The sequence below is a fragment of the Schistocerca cancellata genome, chromosome 6 (genome assembly GCF_023864275.1).
Source record: "Schistocerca cancellata isolate TAMUIC-IGC-003103 chromosome 6, iqSchCanc2.1, whole genome shotgun sequence".
Taxonomy (NCBI): domain Eukaryota; kingdom Metazoa; phylum Arthropoda; class Insecta; order Orthoptera; family Acrididae; genus Schistocerca; species Schistocerca cancellata.
This window is the reverse complement of record NC_064631.1, coordinates 605615228-605640355: the sequence shown is the minus strand read 5'-3', so window position 1 is coordinate 605640355 and position 25128 is coordinate 605615228. Positions and strand designations below refer to the sequence as shown.

At 38.1% G+C, this 25128-nt stretch overlaps 1 protein-coding gene across 1 annotated transcript in view; it reads right to left on the bottom strand.

The window, feature by feature from the left end:
- The window catches only part of LOC126088126 (NFX1-type zinc finger-containing protein 1-like), a 231358-nt gene that overhangs the window by 91771 nt on the left and 114459 nt on the right, over positions 1 to 25128 (bottom strand). Inside the window, exons 8-9 of the mRNA XM_049906230.1 lie at positions 15123 to 15380; positions 3708 to 3936 (exon numbers count right to left, since the gene is read on the bottom strand). Of these exons, the coding sequence (XP_049762187.1) occupies positions 3708 to 3936; positions 15123 to 15380 (487 nt within the window). The remainder of the gene's footprint in view (positions 1 to 3707; positions 3937 to 15122; positions 15381 to 25128) is intronic.

Sequence of the window (25128 nt, the reverse complement as noted above, 5' to 3'; positions counted from 1 at the left end):
TGAAGATAGGAGGACTGGCGGCGTGTGAAAGCACGTTCAGAGCACACAGGGACAGGAACAAAGGTGCGCACGTTAGCACGTCCAGAGCAGTTAAAGGGTTAAACACACATTGGAAGAGAAAGACAAGGTTGCGAAAGTGTGATTGGAACAGAGGATTGGGGCAGCTGAAACTAGGAAGGTGAAAGAAGAGTTCTGTCAAAGGAATAGCTTGCTGGTTAGGAGCTCTTTGTTCAGGAAAGGAGAGAGCCACAAGATTACTTTGTACAGTCAAGACTTAAAGAGAATGTCAATAGTTGACTATTTCCTGCACGATAGTAAGATGAATAGGAATATCATTGACATTAAGGTAACACCACAATAAAAAAAGATAGAAAGAAACACCCTGGTGAAATGATAAAACAAAGGACATAGTACAGAAGAAGAATAGAGCCTTTACGGTATGGTTCCACAAGAGAACAGTACAGACAAGAGAAAAGTATGACAGACTATGCTCGAATGGTGAACAAAAGTGGACAAGATATAGAGAATTAAGGAAGAACTCAAGAATATGTGGAAGGAGTATTTTGAAGAACTCCTGAACCCGAATGGAAATCTGGATGAGGAGGAACAAACTGAGGAGAAAAGAAGAGAAGGAACAGCAAACAGAAAAAGACCTTACATGGGGAAAAGTGGAAGAGGCATTGGGCAAGATGAAGGAAGGGAAATCACCAGGTCTGGATGAGCTAAGTGCAGAGATGGTGAGCACAGCAGTAGAGGTGGGGATACAATGGCTATATCGAGTAATGTAAATTGTGTGGCGACAGAAGATGATCCCAGGAGACTGGAAGAAGGGAATAACTGCCCGATCTTTAAGAAGGGAAATAGAAAAGAGTGCAAGAACTATTGGGGGATAACATTGACAAGTCATTGTGCAAAGATCTTTGAGAAAATTTTGGAAGCACAAATTCGGGCAAAATTAGATGGAAGAATTAGAGAAGAGCAACATGGCTTCAGAACAGAAAGTTCCATGGTGGATCTAATTTTTGCTGTAAGACAACTGCAGGAACAGCACTATGAGTATGGAACAGATCTACTAATGACCTTCCTGGACACTGAAAAAGCATATGACAGCGTACATCAAAACAAATTGTGGAAAGCCCTTTAGAACAGAGCAGTAGCAAAACATTATTTGGAGGATAAGGCAGATCTACCATGTAATTGTGAGCTGTATGATAGCGGGAGGAGAGAGATCAGCTTGGATTGAAAAGAAAAATAGCTTGAGCAGGGAAGTGCACTTTCACCATTACTCTTCATTGTAGTGATGGATGATATAATGAGTACAGTAGCAAACGAAATTCGTGAAAGGAAGATGAAAGCTATGGTGTTTGCAGATGATCCGATGATTTGGGGGAATAAGGAGGATTAAGTACAAGAGCAGTTGGACTTATGGGAACAAACAGTACAAGAATATGGGATGAAATTTAGTATAAGTAATATTGAGATGATTATAACAAGAAAGAAGGAGAGAGGAACAACTGGAGTAACATTGGGAGGGGGGGGGGGGGGGGGGGGACGACTGAGAAGAGTGGAGAGTGTCAAGTACCTAGGAAGCCTGATACAGGAAGATGGAAAAACGACAGAGAAATAAAAGAGCAGGGGAGAAAATCAGAAGCATTTTGGAAGTGTCAGAAGCCTGATAAGGAGCAAGGATGTACCCCAAATCAGTAAAAAGGTTATATACCAGTCATACTATGTCCTGATCCTGACATATGTTTCAGAAACCTGGGTTCTGAAAGGAAGAGAGAAAAGCAAATTACAAGTTAGTGAGATGAAATTCTTGAGAAACAATATTTAAGAAATTAGAGGATCAGGGAGTTAATGAATGTGGAACCATTACAGGAGGAGATAAAGAAATCAAGGCTGAGATGGTATGGACACGTTAAGAGAATGGAGAAGAGGATACCCAGGTAGATACACGGGATTAAACTGGAAAGAAAGAGACCAAGAGGAAGACCGAGAGACAGACAGCTGAAAGGAGTAGAGGAATGCATCCAACAGAAAGGAGAAGACTGAACCAAGGTGAAGACACAGAGATGGTGGCAAGACAGAAGACGATGGAGAAGCCTATGTTCCATACAGACCCGGCCAGAGGCTGGAAACTGTCCAAAATGACGATGATGAATTCTTACAAGACAAGATAAGGCTTGCATTTTGTCCATGAGTGGGTGTCATATTGGGTAGTGAGCTGGGCATCATTTGCAAAAGGGAGGTACCCAGGTGTGAATCCCATTTTCAATTTGTCGTATAAAATCAATTTCTGCAGTAATGCCTTTAATATATCATCTGTCATTATAGATATACGCTATACAGTTGACAGTTCTTTTTGAAATCCACATTGTTTGGTACTGAAAATGTTTTTCTGTACAAAGATTATTAACTTGTGTTGCATGTGACAACTGTAAGAATGCTCAGAATACAATGATATATATCTTTAATTATTAACTATTTCTGTATGGCAACTTGATTGATCTATGTTCATTGTTTAAGAGTTGTTCTCAGAAACATGATAGTTGTTGAGCCTATGTTTTGGGCAAAGTCATTAGAACTTTTACTGATCACATGCAAGTTATTTTTTTGTAAATTTGTTAAAAGTGTTACTTAAACTGAACACCTCTTGATTCATCTAAGCTCTTACTTGTACATAATCTAACAGGCTTGCCTCAATTTTGATACTTTATTGTTAGAACAATGTCCCAAATTTGACAACCAGACAGCATTTTATCATCACTCTAACACAGAATCTTTGTCGAGGCTGACAATATTAGAAACTAGACTATAAATAGAATGCATCTGGGACTTGCAGAATTACTGTATCTTCTTTCTTCTAGTGCTTGTTTTGTGGCTTCTCCCACCATTTCTGTGCTATTTGTTATGTTAGTGAGGGATCCATCCAACTTCAATGCTGTCTCATAAAAACTAACTTTTACTTTGATATGATTACTTCCATGTGTCATACTGCAATCACATTTTTTTTGTTTTCAAAATGCTTTCCAATTTTCTTGATATTCTTAGCTCTTCTCATTCACTTTGAATTTTCATGGTCCTGTCAAGAAACAGTCTATTCTCTTTCATTAGACTGTGGACAACTTCAGTTAGAAACGTAGTGTTTTCAATATGGTTACTTCCAACTGCGTGTACAAAAGAACAACTGTCTAAATATTTTGATTATGAACTTTCATTATTTTTTATATGTCTCACAGAACACACATAACATTGTACAGCACCAGTTTCTTTTGTGTTTTAGCTGTAGTTTAAAATATAGAACAATAATTTGTACAGAGTTTAGAAATTTTACACATTCTATAAACACAATATGCATTGCCTAAAGCCACAAGAAATGACCCCTGTGGCCCCAAATGTTTCTAATAATGAGCAGCTCACGAGTGACAATATCCAATTTGAAATGAAAACTCTCCAGTTTCATTTTATTTTACATATCCATGCACAAAGTTTGTTAACTGATAGATCAAAAGTTCGCAGAAAAAAAAATTAAGTAAGGGAAACAGTGAAGTACAGACAACTCTAGGAATGAATTTTTATAGTGTACCTTTTGATATAGTGGCTAAATAGAATTTGTTAATGTTCTTCTCTAAATAATACTCCAAAAGACACAGGGAAGGATCAGATATCAAAAAATATAAAAGTAATACTCAAAGAACACAATTTACCTGGTTTATTCATGTGACATGGAACAGTTAGCTTATGTCCACAAGCTCCTGGTTCAGTCCTCTGAACCCTCACATTACATGTGGTTGTACAGCTCTGTCCACACATTCTAGTACACCTATGGCCACATGGAAGCTGTCTCTCACAAGGGCTTTTACATTTATTGGGTTTTGGAGCAAGTGAACACTTCTCCATAACAAAATGCCCACATTTTTTAATTTTCTTCTGGACCTGTCAATTATACAGCACATTTCATAAACTGCCATTCAAGAAAAATTTAATATTCATTAACTGAAAAGGTTCTGACCCTTAATCTATAAACTTTTGAGATACAAAACTGGAAGGAATATTTCCTAAACAAATGTGGGAAAGTGGAAAGTGGTTTTCATTGATTCCCGATGAGTAAATCCTGGATTTTTGTGTAATTCCTCATTGTTTTCCTTCTCTACTATGCACATGAAACTGAAGATGTTCACAAATCATGTTCCCAGTGATGATGCATTTGATGATATATTTGATTTTATAATTACATATTTCACTATATTACATGTTTCCACATGTAATGTTTCCCCTGTGACATTCTCTCATGGGTCAAACAAACCTGTGCCTATTTGTGTTGCCCTTCTCTGGTTTTTATGCTACATAAAATTACACTACTGTCTCAGAGGGCTATTAGAAAAATATAAGTGTGTATGAAATCTTATGGGACTTAATTGCTAAGGTCATCAGTCCCTAAGCTAACAAACTACTTAACCTAAATTATCCTAAGGACAAACACACACACCCATGCCTGAGGGAGGACTTGAACCTTCGCCGGGACCATCTGCTCAGTCCATGACTGCAGCGCCTTAGACCGCTCGGCAATATTCAAATCCAACCTACTGTAACTCTAAGACATTTATATCTACATCCATACTCTACAAACCACTGGGAAGTGCATGGAAAAGGATACATCCTATTGCACCAGTTATTAGGGTTTCTTCCCATTCCATTCATGTATGGAGTGTGGGAAGAATGGGCGCTTGAATGCTTCTGCGTGTACTGTAATTATTCTAATCTTGTCCTCATGATCCTTATTAGAGTGATGTCTAGGAGGTTGTAGCATACTCCTAGAGACATTATTTAATGCCAGTTCTTGAAACTTGGTCAGTAGACTTCCTTGGGATAGTTTACGTCTGTCTTCAAGAGTTTGACCCATGAGAGTCACAGGGATGCTGAAGAAACTGAATAATCAGTTTCTTCAGCATCCCTGTGACACTCTCTCATGGGCCAAACAAACCTGTGCCTATTACAATATCACTTCCCCCCCCCCCCCCAAGTTAATTGCAATAGAGTACTAATTCTCTCTTGAATGAATGGATACTGTACTGGGTGACTGTACAAATAAAAAAAAATTTAAATAAAAAAAAAAATATTACGAATGTTTGTGAAGTTAACTGCAGGACTTTTCCTAACAAAAATATTGAAGATTCTCTGAAAATAATAATAATAATAATAATAATAAAACCCGTGGAGGCCCGGGAAAAGAATAGGCCTCCGGTATGTTCTGCCAGTCGTAAAATGCGACGAAAAGAACAAACCACTAATAGGGCTAACCCCCCTTGTAGTGTGATTAGTTGGTTCTGGACAGAACTAATGAAGCCAGATAAAAAAAAGCAGAAATTACAAGCATTGGCCAAACGACTTAGGAGATACAAAAAAGTGAAAATAGAAGGAAACAAAACCAAACATTCAACACAAACCAAAAGAAATTCTACCAGACAATAGATAACACACACATTAAAATAGACAATCCACCAATCATAACAGACATGGAACACTTCTGGAGCAACATATGGTCAAACCTGGTACAACATAACAGGCATGCACAGTGGATACAAGCAGAAACAGACACATACAAGATGATACCACAAATGCCTGAAGTGATAATTTTGCAACATGAAGTCACCCAAGCAATTAATTCTACTCACAATTGGAAAGCCCCTGGAAAAGATAAAATAGCAAATTTCTGGCTAAAGAAGTTCACCTCAACACACTCACATCTCACTAATCCAACATGCTAAATAATACAAATTATGGATATAATATTACTGGAACATACCAACACAAAATCACACATTTGCTATACATGGATGATCTAAAACTACTGGCAGCAACAAATCAACAAGTCAACCAATTACTAAAGATAACAGAAGTATACAGTAATGATATAAATATGGCTTTTGGAACAGACAAATGTAAGAAAGATAGCATAGTCAAGGGAAAACACTAAACAAGACGATTACATATTGGATAACCACAGCGACTGCATATAAGTGATGGAAAAAACAGATGCCTATAAATATCTAGGATACAGACAAAAAATAGGAATAGATAATACAAATATTGAAGAAGAACTAAAAGAAAAATATAGACAAAGACTAACAAAAATACTGAAAACAGAACTGACAGCAAGAAACAAGACAAAAGCAATAAATACTTATGCTCTACCAATATTGACCTACTCATTTGGGGTAGTGAAATGGAGTAACACAGACCTAGAAGCACTCAATACACTTACACAATCACAATGCCACAAATATAGAATACATCACATACATTCAGCAACAGAAAGATTCACATTAAGCAGAAAGGAAGGAGGAAGGGGATTTATCAACATACAAAACCTACATTATGGACAGGTAGACAATTTAAGAAAATTCTTTCTAGAATGAGCAGAAACTAGCAAAATACAGAAAGCAATCACTCATATAAATACATCGGATACACCATCGCAATTTCATAACCACTTCTACAACCCTTTAGATCACATAACATCTACAGATACGAAGAAAGTAAATTGGAAAAAGAAAACACTACATGGCAAGCACCCGTATCATCTAACACAGCCACACATCGATCAAGATGCAACCAACACATGGCTAAGAAAATGCAATATATACAGTGAGACGGAAGGATTCATGATTGCAATACAGGATCAAACAATAAACACCAGATATTACAGCACGCATATTATTAAAGATCCCAATACAACAACAGATAAATGCAGACTTTGCAAACAACAAATAGAAACTGTAGATCACATCACAAGTGGATGTACAATACTAGCAAATACAGTATACACCAGAAGACATGACAATGTAGCAAAAATAATACATCAACAACATGCCATACAACATAAACTAATAAAACAACACATTCCCACATACAAGTATGCACCACAAAATGTACTGGAGAATGATGAATACAAATTATACTGGAACAGAACCATTATAACAGATAAAACAACACCACATAACAAACCTGAAATCATACTCACCAATAAAAAGGAGGAATTAACACAACTAATCGAAATATCCATACCCAATACAACAAATATACAGAAGAAAACAGGAGAAAAAATTGAAAAATACATCGAACTGGCTGAGGAAGTCAAGGACATGGGGCATCAGGATAAAGCTGACATTATACTAATTATACTATCAACTACAGGAGTCATACCACACAATATCCAACAGTATATCAACGCAATACAACTACATCCAAACGTATCTATACAACTACAGAAATCTGTAATTACAGATACATGTTCAATTACCTGAAAGTTCCTAAATGCAATGTAACATATACCATACAGTAAAAAGTAAGTCACGCTTAATCAAGGTCCGCGTCACTTTCCATTTTTAACCAGACATAACGTCTGAGAAAGGAAAGATAATAATAATAATAATAATAATAATAATAATAATAATAATAATAATAATAATAACAATAATAATAATAATAATAAATGTAAATATTATATAATATATATAAATATAATATAATATAATATATATAAATATTATTATTATTTTCGATTATTCCCATTTAAAAGAGTGTTTGAACTTTAATTCCTTTATGCTGATTGTTTATGTTTCTTCTGGGCCCAAATTTTCTTCATGTGTTCACTGTGTTGTTTCTTTCGCTCCACTGTCCATTTGCATCCTGGTCTCTTCTGTGTTGTAGTGAGAAATTTATGGTTTTTGATGGTGTTCCTGGATTCAGTTCTATTTTCTGCATCGTTTACTGTTATGTGTGCTTGTCTGAGGACCTCTTCGACTTCTTTTATCCATTTTGTTTTTCCCCTGCCTGAGTTGATGACTTTAAGAATTCGCTTTGAAATTCTGTCTTCATTCTTCCTGTGGATATGTCCGTAGAACTGCATTCTTCTTTTCCTTATTGTATCCGTAATCTTGTCTGTGTATTTATATAATTCTGATGTTGGTCTCTTCTTCCAGATTCCTTGCTCTTGTACCAGGCCAAAAATTTTCCTGAGAATTTTCCTTTCTTGTTTCTCTATTTCTTTGATTTTAGTTTGCCCACCCATTTGTGTTGTTTCAGATGCTTACAGTGCCTCCAGAAGTACGACAGTGTTGTAGTGCCTCAATTTTGCGTTAATGGATATGGACTTTTTGTTATTATAGTTCCACGTGAGTTTATATGCTTTCTGTAGTTTTTTTATTCTTTCCTCATTGGCCTTTAGGTTGATCCCTGATGGCTGGATGATTTCTCCCAGGTACTTAAAATGTGGTACTTGTACGATTTTCCTATGGGTTGTCACAATAGACAATTTGTCTTGTGGCACTCTTTCTATGTACTGGGTTTTCTCATACGAGATTTGCAGGCCAGTTCTTTATGCAATTTCGTGTAACTTCTCTATGGCGTTAGTGGCTTCTCTTCTATTATTTGTGAGGATTGCAAGGTCATCCGCAAAAGCTTAACACTTCACATTGTATCTATTATCTTTTCTAATGCCAATTTGGATTCTTTTGACTTCTTTTTCCCATGTCCTGATAATTTTTTCAAGAATGATATTAAAGAGTAATGGTGAAAGTCCGTCACCCTGTCGCACTCCAGTTTGGATTTCAAATGGTTCCAAGATATCCCCCATAAATTTAACCTTGGAGACTGTGTCAGTTAATGTTTCCCGAATGATTGCTCTTGTCTTTCTGTTAATGCTGAATTCTTCCAGCGTCTTGCAGAGTGCTCCTCTGTCTATCGAGTCGTAGGCCTTTTTAAAATCTACAAAAGTGACCACTGTGTTTTGGGTGTTTATTATTATTATTACTGTTGTTATTTTCGTATCTACAGCAATAGAGATTCACTGGAGGAAGAATTCTTCTTCTGAATCTCGGCGATTCCGATCGCGTAACTTCACAGCTGTGGCGATTGACAATTTAGTATTGATGGTTCCGCATAATCTCAAATAAAAACAGGAGGGGAATGAAAAGGGCAGCAGATCCTTAATTGTTGTAGCAAGACTAAATCCACGTCCAGGCTACTGAATGTTGCTTTTGAGAAAAGACGGCAGTGTCACTCGTCACTGGTTATCATCCAAGTTGTTATAAATTCGATGCAGGCACTTGAAATTATATTCACCACAGGATGTAAATCTTGCTGGGAAAACTTAAAACATATATAATGTCCAATGTGAAGTGTCGTGTTTTTAAAAGAATGAATTACCTTTTCCTGTTTTGTTGTCTTTGGTGATTATTATATTCACTGTTTATTCATCCAGATGAACTCTTTTGAATTACGATGATTTTTAATCCTTCCACCTTTTCTTTACAGACACCAAACTATAAAGTCACAATTCTGATTGCAATGGCGGACTATCCCTTTCATACAACAATATATACCTCTCTCCACTCCCCCTAACCCCTAGGAAGACAATGCCACCCCCCCCCCCCCCCAAAAAAAAAAAAAAAAAAAAACTACTACTTCCAAATCGGTTAACAAAGCCAGAGATACAATGCACAACAGTCCGTTTTTAGCATTTAGTTTTTAACATATAAAACAACGTATAGCTTTTTAGGTTGTCCAGATCAGACATAAAAAACAATTATGCATTACATTTCAAAACATATGCGAAGTAAACATTTGGCCACTACCAGGTTTAAACAAAATTTAAAAAATTCCACTGCGTTGACACTTGCACAACTTTCGCACATGCGTCATAAGACAGAGAATACAATGAAATATCAAATTCTCTTGACGTGATACTACACTATTTGTGTTTCCCTTCTCTGTATACATTCAATATCCACAGTTACGTCCTATTTGGCACAGGTCCAAAACACTTGGGCAATGTTCTAGATTGGGTCACATGAATGATCTGTAAACAATCTCCTTTGTAGACTGATAGCACTTCCCCAGTGTTCTAATGATAAACCGAAGTCTACGCCCTGCTTTACCCACAACAGAGCATATGTCATCATTCCATTTCATATCGATACAAAGTGTTACACCCTGGTATGTGTATGAGTTGGCCGATTCTACCGACTTGTTGATACTATAGTCACAGGATACTACACTTTTGTCGTTTTGTGAAGTGCACAATTTTATATTACTGAACTTTAAATCACAATCCCAATCTATGCACCACTCAGAAACCTTATCAAGATATGACTGTATATTTATGCAACTTCTCTCAGATAGTACTTCATTACAGATAACTGCATCATGTGCAGAATGCCTGACTTTACTATTAAGATTGTCTGCAAGGTCATTAATAACCAACACGAACAGCAAGTCTCGCAACACACTTCCCTAGGGCATACCTGAAGTTACTTCTACATCTGATGATGAGTCTCAATCCATGTTTGCTCCACAACAAAAAGCCCTGAATCCAATCACAAATATCACTTGATACCCCATACGATTGTACTTTTTACAATAAGTGTAGGTGTGGTACCGAGTCAAATTTTTCTTGGAAACCATGAAATACTGCATGTACCTGACTGCCTTGATCGAAAGCTTTCAGTATTTCATACGATAAAAGTGTGAGTTATTGACGTATTGTGTTCAAGATACCTCATTATGTTTGAGCTCAGAGTATGTTGTAAGATTCTATAACAAATCAGCGTCAAAGATATTGGATTGTAGTTTAGTGGATCGCTTCTTCTATCCTCCTTGTAGCTGGGTGCTATCTATACTTTCTTCCAACTACTGGGCATGGTTTTTCTAAGGGATCTACGATGTAGTTAGTAAGGGCTACAGTACTCACTGAAGGCTTCACGCATTTCCCTCTTGACAGCCAAAAATGTTTCATTCAGCAACTCTCTACCTACAATCTTATGCTTTGTGTTACACCTATTATGCAGTAGTCTCTGTTTCTTTAGAAGTTTGTTTATAGTGTCTATATACCATGAAGGATGCTTCCCATTATGAACTATTCAACTGTGTACATATATGTGCATGGTCAACTATTCTTTTAAACTTGAGCCATAACTCCTATTCATGCTCCTGCCCTGTGCTAGAAGTTTCAAGTTCCTCATTGAAATATGACGCTGCTACTTTTTTTACCTAGTTTACTGAACATATTTATCATATCTTTCTGCTTCTTTTAGCTTTGTACTTTGATAATCATTTTTGCCACAACCGCACCATGATGATCAATATCAATGTATGCATAGTGATGTTCACACAAATAACAAAGCAGTGCAGTCATCTTAGAATCAGATGTTATTGATGCAGATGCAATATATTTCAACAATTCAATTCATATATGTATAATTAATCTATTCCATTTTGTTACGATTACTACCCTTGTATGACAAATGGCTACAGATGGCGTTAAAAATAAATAAATAAATAAATAAATAAATAAAGCATACAAGTAAATTTATTGTGACAAGTGTACGAAACAGTTGAATCCGCAGGTCTGATTTTCTCAATGCACTTTTTTGCTATGTGTGGTGTACAGGGGAAGTGAAAAGATCCAGGAGATATTAATACATTAATAAGAAAACACATGAGAAATCAAACACAGAAACAACTCGCTTGATCTTAGAGCATTGCGTAAAGCTAATATCGCAACAACGTTGTTGCACCTATCATAACGACATAGTGAAACACAATCAGCAAGTACAAATAAAACAAGTACATGCTCTCTAGAATTACTGATTGTATAAAATTCTGTGGTGCTTCCAAAAAGACTTTGAGAGGGTGTGACAAGACAGAAACATTGAAAAATCCTGGTGTCTTTTTGGGTTTAATAGTTTTAATTTCTGATATTGACAGTGCAGGAAAGAACACGTATTGAACGATAATTTTTTTACCAATGTATCAAAATCCATCCAAAACAGCTACTGAACTATATGTTGGAAACTTTCCATGAATTTATTTTGGAAGAAATGAAGCACATCGAGTTTTCTGCTACGATAGTGGATGAATCAACAGATATTTCAGAAAAGACATTGTATTAGTCTTGTGCTATTAAAAGAGTAGTCTACCAGGGTTTTGGAGATTTTTTGATCCTGAAGTGTATAGTGCTACTGCTCTAACAACATACATATTGAATGTTATAGATCTTTTGTTCAAAGATACAACAGGCAATATTAACGCTCAAACATACAATAGTGAAGCTGTAATTAGTTGCTGTAATATTGGTGTGTAGGCAACAATTAGAACAGTGGATCCTAATGCTCATTACGTGTATTGTAATGTGCACCAATTTAATTTAACAATGGAATGTGCTGTTTCTCAAAATCAATTGGTGAGGGTGTTCTTTGTACATTTTACAGGTTTTCAGCCTTCTTTTTAGGGTCACCAGAATGATTGTCTGCTTTAGAGGCACAAAGAATTCTCAGTGGGTCAGTTACTAGATTTAATGGAGTGACATCCTTGTCGGTAAAAAGCTGTACATTTTGTGCCTGTTGTTCTCTGTTTACGAAGACTGCCAACTTTAGTTTTTTAACCAATATTGTGTTACAAGTTTTATGTGCCATAATTTTATAGCACTCATCAATAATAAGTCTCGTATTAGAACATGACTATCTTTTTAATGTGGTTTTACGAAAGACTTTTACTTCTGTGTTTCTTTTACACCAGTGGACATGATCGAAATGAAGAAGGAAATTTGCATTTGTGTGTGTTAGCAGTCCACTGCCTTCATAATAATCAAAAAGGCAGTGGCTGAGTGCTGACACATACAAACGAACAGGCAGCTTTCCCTCCTTGTCCCGATCATGTCCAATGGTATAAATAAAACACAGAAGCAAAAGGCTTCCATGGAACCACATTAAAAAGATATTCATTTTTTAATGTAAGACTTATTATTGGTAATCATCGTAAACTTGTGGTAAATAAAACCTGCGATACAATTTTGATTAAAGCACCAACGTTGGCAGTCTTCATAAACTAACAACAGGCAAGAAACCTACAGCTTGTTGCCGATGAAGGGGTAACTTGGTTCAAGGACATGCTGGGTGAAAAAGAGGGCAGTAATTGTCATCATGTTATGGAGTATCTTGAGGAGGAATGTTCATGTCTGACATTAGTTCATAACAACCTAAGACTAAGCACCTAGTGCGGATTAGCCCATTTCATGCGGAAGCAACGATTCGTGAAAGCCCATTAGAGAGACAGCTGTTGTCAGAAGTGGTGTTTACTACTACTACTACTACTACTACTACTACTATTGCTACTCCTTGATGCTGCAGGCCTTGAAGGGCCTTCGAGTCCCGGACAACCTCTGCCCACTCTTCTCTGCTGGCTGCCTTGCCTCTCCATCTTCTCACTCCCATCCTTCTCAAGTCCTACTCCACGTTGTCTAGCCATCTGGTCCTTGATCTGCCCCTTATCCATGCCACTAAATACCAGTTCATGTGCCGTTTCTGTTGCCAAGGCCATTTATCTGTTAAATCCATCTGGCTTTCTTTGTCCTTAGGTTCCATAACAAGCTTTTTTTTTTCCCGGGTGAGGTTGTTAGCCTCACACCCAACCCCCATCTTGGAAGACCTGGATTTTTTTAGGGTTCATTCTCCTAGGATGGTTGGCTTCCCTACACCTATAGAGGCCCCCCACCCTATGTTGCAGGACACATTTCGTCTGTCTCCTCCGTCCAGACCAATGTGGCTTGGATGACCCTACCAGTAGCTACGATACCGCTGGCACAGCTCTCAGCTTCATCGGAGCACGCAAACCCTCCTGCCCACCACTGAAGGTGCTTACGATAAGGCGGTGTCCCCTGGGAGGGAAAAGTGGTGTTTATTTGTTTAAATGATTGTGAAATTAAATTAAAGCTGTTGTATTACAATGCAATAAGCAGAAAGAAGGTTGCTACAGTCACTATTGTTAGCTATGATCATCATTAAGATAGTGACTCAACATAGTTTGCATGAAAATCCTGCTTACTGCACTAATGTTATATTACATGATCAATAACTTTGTGTTGTTAAAGCACATGACAATCTCGAAGAAAACTTAAAATGCAGGAAATGTTGTAATATGGAATTGTTAATTATGGGAAAGCACTGTACTGAGAGAATAATGTTGGGACTGAGAAAATTTAATGTAAAAAGAGGGAAAATCTTAAATGTGGGAACATAAAAATGAGGTTTTACTGTATTTACCCATTTTCATGACATAAATGTGTACGCATTTCGTGTGTTGGTTTTACATCAGAATCTGGGCTCTAGTCAATGTTTATCATTAGACTGTGTAGCCACGTTTTCATTCTCTCTTTTCATCTTTTGTCAAGTTTCAGGCTGAAAAATAAACCAGACACTAGCCCCCATGCTTTCACAACACTAACAAGCTATGTAACGTATTTCAGAATAATGTGCATGTGGTTAGACCACTTTGAAGTCTGTCACATCATGACAAACTGCTATACTCATTAAAGTACAAAACAAAATTTGTCAGCTTTTTAATGAGACACATAAAAAATAAAAGTGTCTTTTATCAAAGCTGTCAAGTACAACAAAGATCTTTCTATGTCATTGCTTGCCAGCATAGATTATGTACATGTTTGTGCATACTTAGATAAAGAACACAGCTTAAAGTCTGCCTTTATTTTTCAAAAAAGTAAACACACTTTTACTCAACTGAGCACAACTAGAAAATGACACATGTATGACATCAACTGTGTTGTCCTACAAACCTATCCTATGATAGATTTAACTTACTAAATTTTTGTCACTAGTTAACTGCAAAAAGATTGAGAACAATAGTTTTCTTTCTTTCAGATAACATTTGACTTTCACATGTTTGATGACCTTTACAGTTATAGAACTGTTGAGTCTTTGCCTTGTTGTATCAGTTAACTTATAAAATATTGAAGAATTTTTCACAGGGATGGAACAGCACAATACGTTTACAAGCAGAGATTATATGAAACATAGCGAAGAAAATGTTTACAACAGATACTGGCTAACACCAAAAGCCATATTGTACATCATACTTCTTTCAACTATTACAAAACACATTCTGCACTACAACAAGAATGGGAAAGTGCAGAAATGAACAAATTGTGTAAGATGGCACTGTCCTTCTCTCTCTTGTTTGAGAAATGAAATGTGAATGCCATCAAACTGAATATTCATCTTACATATAACTAAAATAAAAATACGTGTAAACAAAATATTACAAACCTCCACTTGACAGTTCCCACAGGGTTCACCACAACGCATTTTGCATGGATGTCCACATGGTAGCTTTTTCGTACAATTCATCTGACATTTCACTTCTTTCGGGTCTTGATTGCATGGAATCTCTACTAAATGATTGCAAGCAAGTTTCTGTTTTACATTAACAATACAGGGAGAACAGTCTTCATAACATAATTTCTGACACATATGATCATTTCTACAGCCAATGTTCTTTCGTCCACATTTTTTCCTGCACTGGTACTGTAAAGAGAGAGAGATTTATAGTGGCACCAATTACGAAAACCTCATCATAAACATAGCAAGCATGACATAGGCGCATTTGATAAAAGAACACAATTAATATGCTGGTATTAATTTCACTGTCAACAACATCCCCAAAAAAATCAATACAACTATAATTTGTGTGCTTATGTGTGTGTGTGTGTGTGTGTGTGTGTGTGTGTGTGTTTTCGCGCGTGCGTACACACACACACACACACACACACACACACACACGGTATTCTGTGGATTTTCAGGTACGGTGGTCAATGAAACAACATTCTGGAAAGTGTAACGAAAGCTGGTAAAAGACACACCAAGTGAGAATTGTGTAAAGTTAGTAACAAAAGAGCCATACCAACCTAATCAATAACTCTTATTTCTCTTTTACCAAGATTGTGTTCAGTACATATACTATTTCATAACCTATGTACGACGCGCCTTTCTATGTGAAGAGACGCAACAATTGGTCCAATCCGCTGAGGATAAACACCACACATTGATGAAATGTGCTGCACTTGTTGCAAACACCCACGTCACAAGGCTTCCGGGTATACAGCACCAACATGTCCCTTTTGTAGAAGGATAAGACATGAGACAGCAAACTCTCCATGTTTATGGCATCGCTCGGTTAACCAAATAGGTTAACAAGGTGTTTGAAGGAATGTGAATATGGAAAATATGAATGGGAATGATTCTGCCACTGCCCCTTATTTCTCTTCTGCAAAGTGAATCCAGTAGGAGAGGTAGGAGCTTGCAAGTCATAAATTTAACTTTGCAAAGTAAATTCAATAGCAGACAGTCTATCTTTATGAATAAATGGTCATTAAATCTACTTGGACATAAGAATTAACATTACCATGTTGAAGACTCTGTGGATTGAGGGGAAAAAAGGTAATTTAACCAACTGGTTCACAAAATGCGGAACTGGAAATGAATGGAAGGAAGCGAAAGTTGACATTGGAAGTGGTTTGCAAGCATGACCATGATTTTGAAATTATTTTAGGCAATGATTTCCTATGCCCTTTTTAAGGCGAAGTTAACTTCTGAACACAAGAATTTAAAATTGTTCTGACAACCCATGAACTACAGCAGGGGCGGGCAGGAATCCCGCACGTGTGCAGTGCACTTGCACGTGTGCAGTTAACATGTGTTCTGCATGCACACAGGGGCAAGCTGGCCACCCACTTCTTTCCCTTCCCCATCATACCGTCTCTCCGCTCCTTCCTCTGTAATGAGTTTTGTTTCGTAGCTTGCTTTACTGAATGAAGGAATAAGGTTAGTAGGAGTGTTTGAAGGAAATCATGGTTTGCAAGAGTACCTATTACCTGCGATACGTTTTATTTAATTACCACAGGTGTAGTTTACAATACATTTAATGTCTGGAACAAAACATACAGACAAACACAAACAGTTATGTAAATTTTCATAACAGAAAAAATCTGTCACAAATGTATGTCGAGCCAAACATTGACATTATCTCCACGGCTTCACGATGGAGACGAGGAAACTCTTGCTGTGGAAAGTCGTGATAAAAGTCAATTATACATCTTGCCAAAAGGAACTTGTCTCTCAGATGAGAATTACAATGTAGATCTATTAATTCCATTTGCAAATTGGGATGAATATCGTCTACAGAAACAGCAAATGGTCTCAAGAACCATTCAAAAGCTTGGGATAAATATGATAAATCCCCAAATCGCTTGAGAAATACCTCTTTTATTGCATTGGGTATGGAAACGTATTCTTTGCAATTCTGTTCTCGCACAGTAGGCAGAGTAGGGAAATGCACTGCGTTCCCTGACAAGAGCTGTCGTTCCCACAGCTCAAGCTTGCTAGTGAAAGCTTGCACCTTTTCAGCCATTTCACAAATTAGCTGATTTTCTCCTTGCAAACTTGTGTTCATTGCATTCATGTGTCCGGTAATGTCCACTAAAAATGCAAGGTCGGCAACCCACTCTGGATCTTCTAACTTGGGTTGTACCTTCCTTTGTCCTTTAAAAACCGATTTATTAGTATTCTCAGCTCAAAAAACTTTTGAGTACATTACCGCGGCTGAGCCAGCGGACTTCACTGTGGTGTGGTATGTCACCATACTCTTCCTCAATTTCAGCTAAATATGTGTGGAACAGTTTATGTGTAAGCCCATAGGATCTGAAATAATTAACTGCCCGAATAACCACTTGCACGACGTCCCCCCGTTTTGCTGCTTTTGCACAGAGTACTTCTTGGTGCAAAATGCAGTGGATGCTGTATAATGATTCTTCTGTACGCTGTAGCTTTTTTCTTAGTAATCCAACAAATCCCATTTGTTCTACTTTCATGGCAGGTGCTTCGTCTGTTGTCACTGACACCAAATGTTCCCAGTTGAGGCCAGATGAATCGACGGCCTTTAGAATGTCCGCACCGGTGGTCGTGCTTTTTAAAGATATCATATCTAAAAAATCCTCTGTTATGTGCAGAGCAGTGTCCACGCCGCAGACATAAATCACTAATTGCACGGTGTCTGAAATATCTGTGGACTCATCAAGTGCGATTGAAAATGCATTAAACTCCTGCACTACACTCCTTAATTGACGGTAAACGTCACCTGCCATGTCACTTATACGACGACTTACAGTCCGCCGAGAAAGAGTGATAGCTCGAAACTGATTTGCATTCAGTGGGCAAAGTAAATCAGCAGCGTCATCGATGGACTCCTTTATAAACTCACCTTCAGCAAATGGTTTTCCAGCTCTCACTATATTAAGCGCAATCTTATGACTTACACGTACCACTGGGCTATCATTGTTATCGTTCTGAAAAATTGAAAACAGTGCTCCATAAAATGTTAAATCAGTTAGATGCGAGATATGACGAAAGAAAGTCACAGATCTCGCGCGACAATAGCAACTTATGTCAGATTCATATAGTATCGTCAGATCGCTCATCTTAAGCTCAGTCAGTTTCTCCATCCGCTCAGAATCCGACAATAAATTGTACTCATGAAATTTGTTATAATGGCATTCAACACTAAACTTCTGCTGACCAGTGAGAATACTGCCACATATTAAACATCTGGCATTTTCACTTTTATGCACAAAGAGAAAGTGATTCTCCCATTCCCTTTTAAAAGATAGCAAATCTCCATGTCTCCGTTTCCTTGATTCACTCTGTATTTTCCGGTTCTTGAAATACAACGTTCACTACGTAGTGGTCGCTTCGCATCGACGTCCGCAGCTTAGCCTGGTACTACACTGCCGCAACCTGCCGGCTGTCGCCACTCCCCTGTTGACGATTGCACGCGAGCAGCACACGTGCAGCGCTGTGCGCTCATGAGCCGCGTGCAACGTTTGCCCGCCCCTGTACTACAGTGTTGGAAATTAAGCAAAACTGAGAAAATATCGGGTGGTACCGACTAAATCATTTGCATTGAGGTGAAGAAAGATTTCTTAAGAGGAGATATTTACTTAATGGATTGATCCACGAACAAGAAATGAAGTATTAGACAGTAAACAAATGCAAGTGAAGTGCACATTATCTCGAATTAGTGTGAATGGAAGAGGGTATATTTTTGCCAGTGAGAATCGACAATTTTTGAAGCAAAGACATTAAAATTCCCCAGGTTACATACTCGCCAAAGAGCATGAAGCAGATACTGATGAAAGAACAGCAAACCAAGAAAACAGATAGCCTGAAAGAAAAAGTTTACATAAATTCCCCATCGGGTAGGTCACCTATAAAAGCAGAAATTGAGAAGAAAATTGAGCATATTTGTAATTTCCAGCAACCTCCTAAAGGTGATGCTATGTCTGTAGTCCATAAACATACCCTATCATTTGCAGCCTGTAATAGAGAAAAATCTCTCAGATTTGCTAGAAGCATGAGTAATCCAACCTTCTTTCTGACTCTGGGTTTCACCTACAGTGGTAGTCCCAAAGGAAACCAGTAATGATGAAAAGGCTTATTCTGCGGGGCTAGCACAGTTAGAAATTAAAATTCAAGGTTTTTACCAGGTATACAATGTTCAATTTTACTTTTTCCAGATGTCTTATTTTTCTTGCAGTATATAAACGATACTGCCTTTCAGATCTACTTATTATTGAAATGTGTTCATAAACATTCAAATTATCTAAAATAAAAGGTGTCTGTCTGTCAATAGTGTATATTAAAACGGAAAATAATAAATAGAAAAACAATGTGCTGTACTCACCAAGCATCTGTAGCTTAACTTACAGCATTTCTTGTTATAAGGAACATACAAAATTCTCATGTGAAAAGTACTTAACACTGGTTTTATTTTGTTAAGCTGACTTTCTCAATATATAGAAATATTCTTACAAAACAGTTGCCAAATGTTTTCAGGACACAAAAAGCACAAAGATAGTGAATGTACTCAATCCTGTAGGATTTTAAGAATATTAGGAAAAGAAACACTTCTACTGTGAGACCTGATGAAACATACTTCTTCATTTGTTTTTCCGTAACTTTGATATTGATTCTTTTATTTCAGCAGCATCTGCTAAACATCTCATTTTCTGAATTTCCAGCCCTTTGATTTGACTTCTTTTGCACTTTTCATTTAATTCCTCCTCCATTTTCTATTCTTTATAACTCCGCAGTTTAACCAAATATTCCTTATACTTAGAATGTACAGTATGGATTGCATGTATGAAACTTTTATTGAGTGCTATACATTCCACACCTCCGTAGTGCCACCAGGTTTGATTCATGTTGATTTTCCACTAAAAACACTGAGTTCACAGAGACAGGGACACCATACTCGATGCTTGCATTGCCATGTGATAAGAATCTTTTTAACAAAATACTTAAAATTTTCACAAGGTTTTTGTGAACTGCATATTAAATCCATCCAAAATTTATCAAGACGAGTTTCAGACCTGTTGAAGGTTCTAAGGACATCCTTTACAAGCAACTGATTACAAAGATCCACATATTCTTGTTTTACATGGTCAGCCTTAATACCCAGAGAGTCTACCATTAGAATCTAGAATTTCTAAACATGATGATAACAGTTCTTCAGCTGAAGAAAAACTGACATCAACTGATCGATCTAAACATCAAATCCCCTTTGTAAGCTTATAGTTTAAAGGTGAACTCTTTCTTATTTTGCCCAATACTCCTAAAATGTGTATTTGCATTTCTTGTTTTAGTTGTAGAAGGTCCAACTCGAGTTATTCAATTTTTTTAATGCTTCCTTAGTACTAAATTGTTTTCATATATAAGGTCATTTTCCAAAAAGAACGAGTAGATTCTAAAACATCATGGCTGATTAGGTGCCACATCACAGAAAGCTCTAAAGGTCACAAGTCACTGTACATGATTGGAGCCATGGAATTAGTTGTCTGGTACTCTCAGTGAAAAGGCTCAACTAATGAAGCTGTTGCACCGAAAAAAGCAAATTTGGGTGCAAGCATTTTATACCTGAGAGCAACAGATATAGTTTTGAAGCTCTGTGAAGTTGGCAAATGTGTTTTTTCAAATTACGTAAAATTTCCAACGCTCTCTGAGCAACGTTAACATTCTCTACCATCTGACTGAACAAATTTTTTTTGGAAAGACTGTACATTTAGAGTAGTGTATAATTTTGCTCTTCTAGCAGGGAAATCTTTAAATAAACAATAAATCACTCTTAGAAAGGCAAAATGTTCCATTAGTTTTCTTTACAATACCAGTCTTAAATGCTCCATGTACCATAAGAAGCTCACAACTACCCATACTCAGATGAACCACCCATTAAAAGATCCCTTAATCTCTGAATTTAAACCTTTGAGTACTTTAAAGTTTTCATTAGGGTCATCCATAGATACTTGTACAATTTTAATCAAATTAGGCATTCCAACAGAAGATTCTACACCTTCCAACAAATCAGCAACAAAAGTGTGCTGAAAAAAAATTAATAATAATAATAATAATAATAAATAAATAAATAAGAAAAAAGCCAGAATCAAAGTATAGTTCTGATATTGAGGTGATTCTGGATTACAAAACCTTCTACTGATGTCCAGCTGTGTTTTTTGTGCAACAGTGTTTAAACTTTCATCACATCCTAGAACTATATCCTCACAACAGGTAAGTAATGAGAGGAATTCTTTAGTAAAATGGGGAGCAACATCATAGAACATCAGTGGATATATGGATGCACAATTCAATGAACTATGGAATGAGATATGGTTTACTACAGTATGAAGACACCAAAGTAGTTCTGACTTGGTAAAATAATCTGATAACGTGAATGACTTCAGTGACGTTGATGTTTCAGCTTTCAGTGACTTTATGAAAATTGTAGAACACAGAGGTTGAAGTATTTTCAGGGATACACACAATCGTAGTGCTTGCTGAAAGCAAAAGCACTAGTAGGCTTATCACACATACTTAACATGAGAAGTTTTGCATTTTAACATTTATAAAGATATTAGTATGAGATAATGCATCTCAAACGAAACAACCTTCCCCATGCCAGCCAGCAAGGATCCCGAAAACACTGATTGTGCAGAACTCAACTCTCTCTTACCTCATGTCATACTGAAAGCTTTGGATCAAGGCAGTCAGGTAGATGTGGTATTTCTTGATTTCTGAAAAGCACCACATCTGGAATTATTGTAAAGTACCATCATGTGGGGTACCAAGTGAAAATTGTGACTGGATTGAGTATCGTTTGGTAGGGAGAATGCAGTGTGTTATATTGAATGGAAGGTCATTGTCAGATGTAGAAGTAACTTCGGCTGTGCCCCAGGGAAGTATATTGGGGCCATTGCTGTTCATACTGGAGATTAATGACCTTGTGGACAATATTAATAGTAAATTCAAACTTTTTGGAGATGATGATGATGTTATCTATAATGAAGTACTGTCTGAAAGAAGCTACATAAATGTTCAGTCAGATCTTTATCAGATTTCAAAGTGGTGCAAAGATTGGCAACTTGGTTTAAATGTTCATAAACGTAACTGTGTATGCCACAAAAAGTAAAAACATTATGTCCTATGGTTATAATATCAACAAGTCAGACACAATTGACCAACTCATGCAACTGCCTAGGTGTAACATTTTGCAGGAATATGAAATGGTATTTTCACAGGCTGTCGTAAAGGTAAAGTAGGTGGTAGACTTCAATTTATTGGTAGTATGCTAGGAAGTCCAATCAGTCTACAAAAGAGACTGCTTGCAAATCACTTGTGTGACCAGTTCTAGAATGTTGCTCAAATATGTGGGACCCACACCACACAGGACTAATAAGGAATAAGGAAATATTGAATATGCAATATTGAATATGTGCACCCTGCCGCCGTTGGATAAGCAGCTGCAGCAGCAAGTCGTATACTCATAGCTCACTCATTTGTTACATAGTTTAATTCTTAATTTCTTTGCGTGTTTTTGGTACTTGCATTGTTTAATTCATAAATTTCGGGCGTATTATAGTATTTGAGAGTTGTAGCATCGCGTTTTAGTACCTGAATAGTGTAAAATCGCGTAGTCTCCTTCCGCCGCCGAGCAGTGTGTCAGCAGTGCGCAAGTAGCAGCATTTCTACATTTACCAGGCAGTCTTGTATTTTAATAACCGTTTAAATTTTGTGTCGATTTGTTTGCGCGCTCTGTAGATTAGTTCAGACGTTCTTTGCACAACAGTTTTTAGCATGGATAGGGACTGCAACTGCTGTGTTCGGATGCAGGCTGAGTTGGCATCCCTTCGCTCCCAGCTTCAGGCAGTGTTGGCTTCGGTCACACAGCTTGAGGCTGTTGCCAATGGGCATCACTGTGGGGGTCCGGATGGGGGTTTGTCGGGGACGGCGAGCTCGTCCCACACATCCCCCGATCGGACAACGACTGTGGTTGCCCGGGATACTGCCTGCTATGAGGCTGATCCCTCACCTGTGGTAGAGTGGGAGGTCGTCTCAAGGTGTGGCAGGGTGCAAAAGACATTCCGGAGGGCTGAACGGAAGGCCTCTCCAGTTGGTCTGACGAACCGGTTTCAGGCTCTGTCTCAGGCTGATACTGATCTTCAGCCTGACATGGCTGCTTGTCCTGTTCCAGAGGTTGCCCCTCAGTCTGCAAGATCCGGGCGGTCGCAGAGGGTGGGCTTACTGGTAGTTGGGAGCTCCAACGTCAGGCGCGTAATGGGGCCCCTTAGGGATATGGCAGCAAGAGAGGGGAAGAAAACCAATGTGCACTCCATGTGCATACCGGGGGGAGACATTCCAGATGTGGAAAGGGTCCTTCCGGATGGCATGAAGGGTACAGGGTGCACCCATCTGCAGGTGGTCGCTATGTCAGCACCAATGATGTGTGTCACTATGGATCAGAGGAAATCCTCTCTGGCTTCCAGCGGCTGATTTGGTGAAGACTGCCAGTTTCGCTAGCGGGATGAAAGCAGAGCTCACCACCTGCAGCATCGTCGACAGGACTGACTGCGGACCTTTGGTACAGAGCCGAGTGGAGGGTCTGAATCAGAGGCTGAGACGGTTCTGCGACCGTGTGGGCTGCAGATTCCTCAACTTGCGCCATAGGGTGGTGGGGTTTCGGGTTCCGCTGGATAGATCAGGAGTCCACTACACGCAACAAGCAGCTACATGGGTATCAGGGGTTGTGTGGCGTGGGCTGGGCAGTTTTTTAGGTTAGATGGCCTTGGGCAAGTACAGAAAGGGCAACAGCCTCAACGGGTGCGGGGCAAAGTCAGGACATGCGGGGACCAAGCAGCAATCGGTATTGTAATTGTAAACTGTCGAAGCTGCGTTGGTAAAGTACCGGAACTTCAAGCACTGATAGAAAGCACCGAAGCTGAAATCGTTATAGGTACAGAATGCTGGCTGAAGCCAGAGATAAATTCTGCCGAAATTTTTACAGAGGTACAGACGGTGTTTAGAAAGGATAGATTGCATGCAACCGGTGGTGTTCGTCGCTGTTTGTAGTAGTTTATCCTGTAGTGAAGTAGAAGTGGATAGTTCCTGTGAATTATTATGGGTGGAGGTTACACTCAACAACCGAGCTAGGTTAATAATTGGCTCCTTTTACCGACCTCCCGACTCAGCAGCATTAGTGGCAGAACAACTGAGAGAAAATTTGGAATACATTTCACATAAATTTTCTCAGCATGTTATAGTCTTAGGTGGAGATTTCAATTTACCAGATATAGACTGGGACACTCAGATGTTTAGGACGGGTGGTAGGGACAGAGCATCGAGTGACATTATACTGAGTGCACTATCCGAAAATTACCTCGAGCAATTAAACATAGAACCGACTCGTGGAGATAACATCTTGGACCTACTGATAACAATCAGATCCGAACTTTTCGACTCTGTATGTGCAGAACAGGGAACCAGTGATCATAAGGCCATTGCAGCATCCCTGAATATGGAAGTTAATAGGAATATAAAAAAAGGGAGGAAGGTTTATCTGTTTAGCAAGAGTAATAGAAGGCAGATTTCAGACTACCTAACAGATCAAAACGAAAATTTCTGTTCCGACACTGACAATGTTGAGTGTTTATGGAAAAAGTTCAAGGCAATCGTAAAATGCGTTTTAGACAGGTATGTGCCGAGTAAAACTGTGAGGGACGGGGAAAACCCACCGTGGTACAACAACAAAGTTAGGAAACTACTGCGAAAGCAAAGAGAGCTTCACTCCAAGTTTAAACGCAGCCAAAACCTCTCAGACAAACAGAAGCTAAACGATGTCAAAGTTAGCGTAAGGAGGGCTATGCGTGAGGCGTTCAGTGAATTCAAAAGTAAA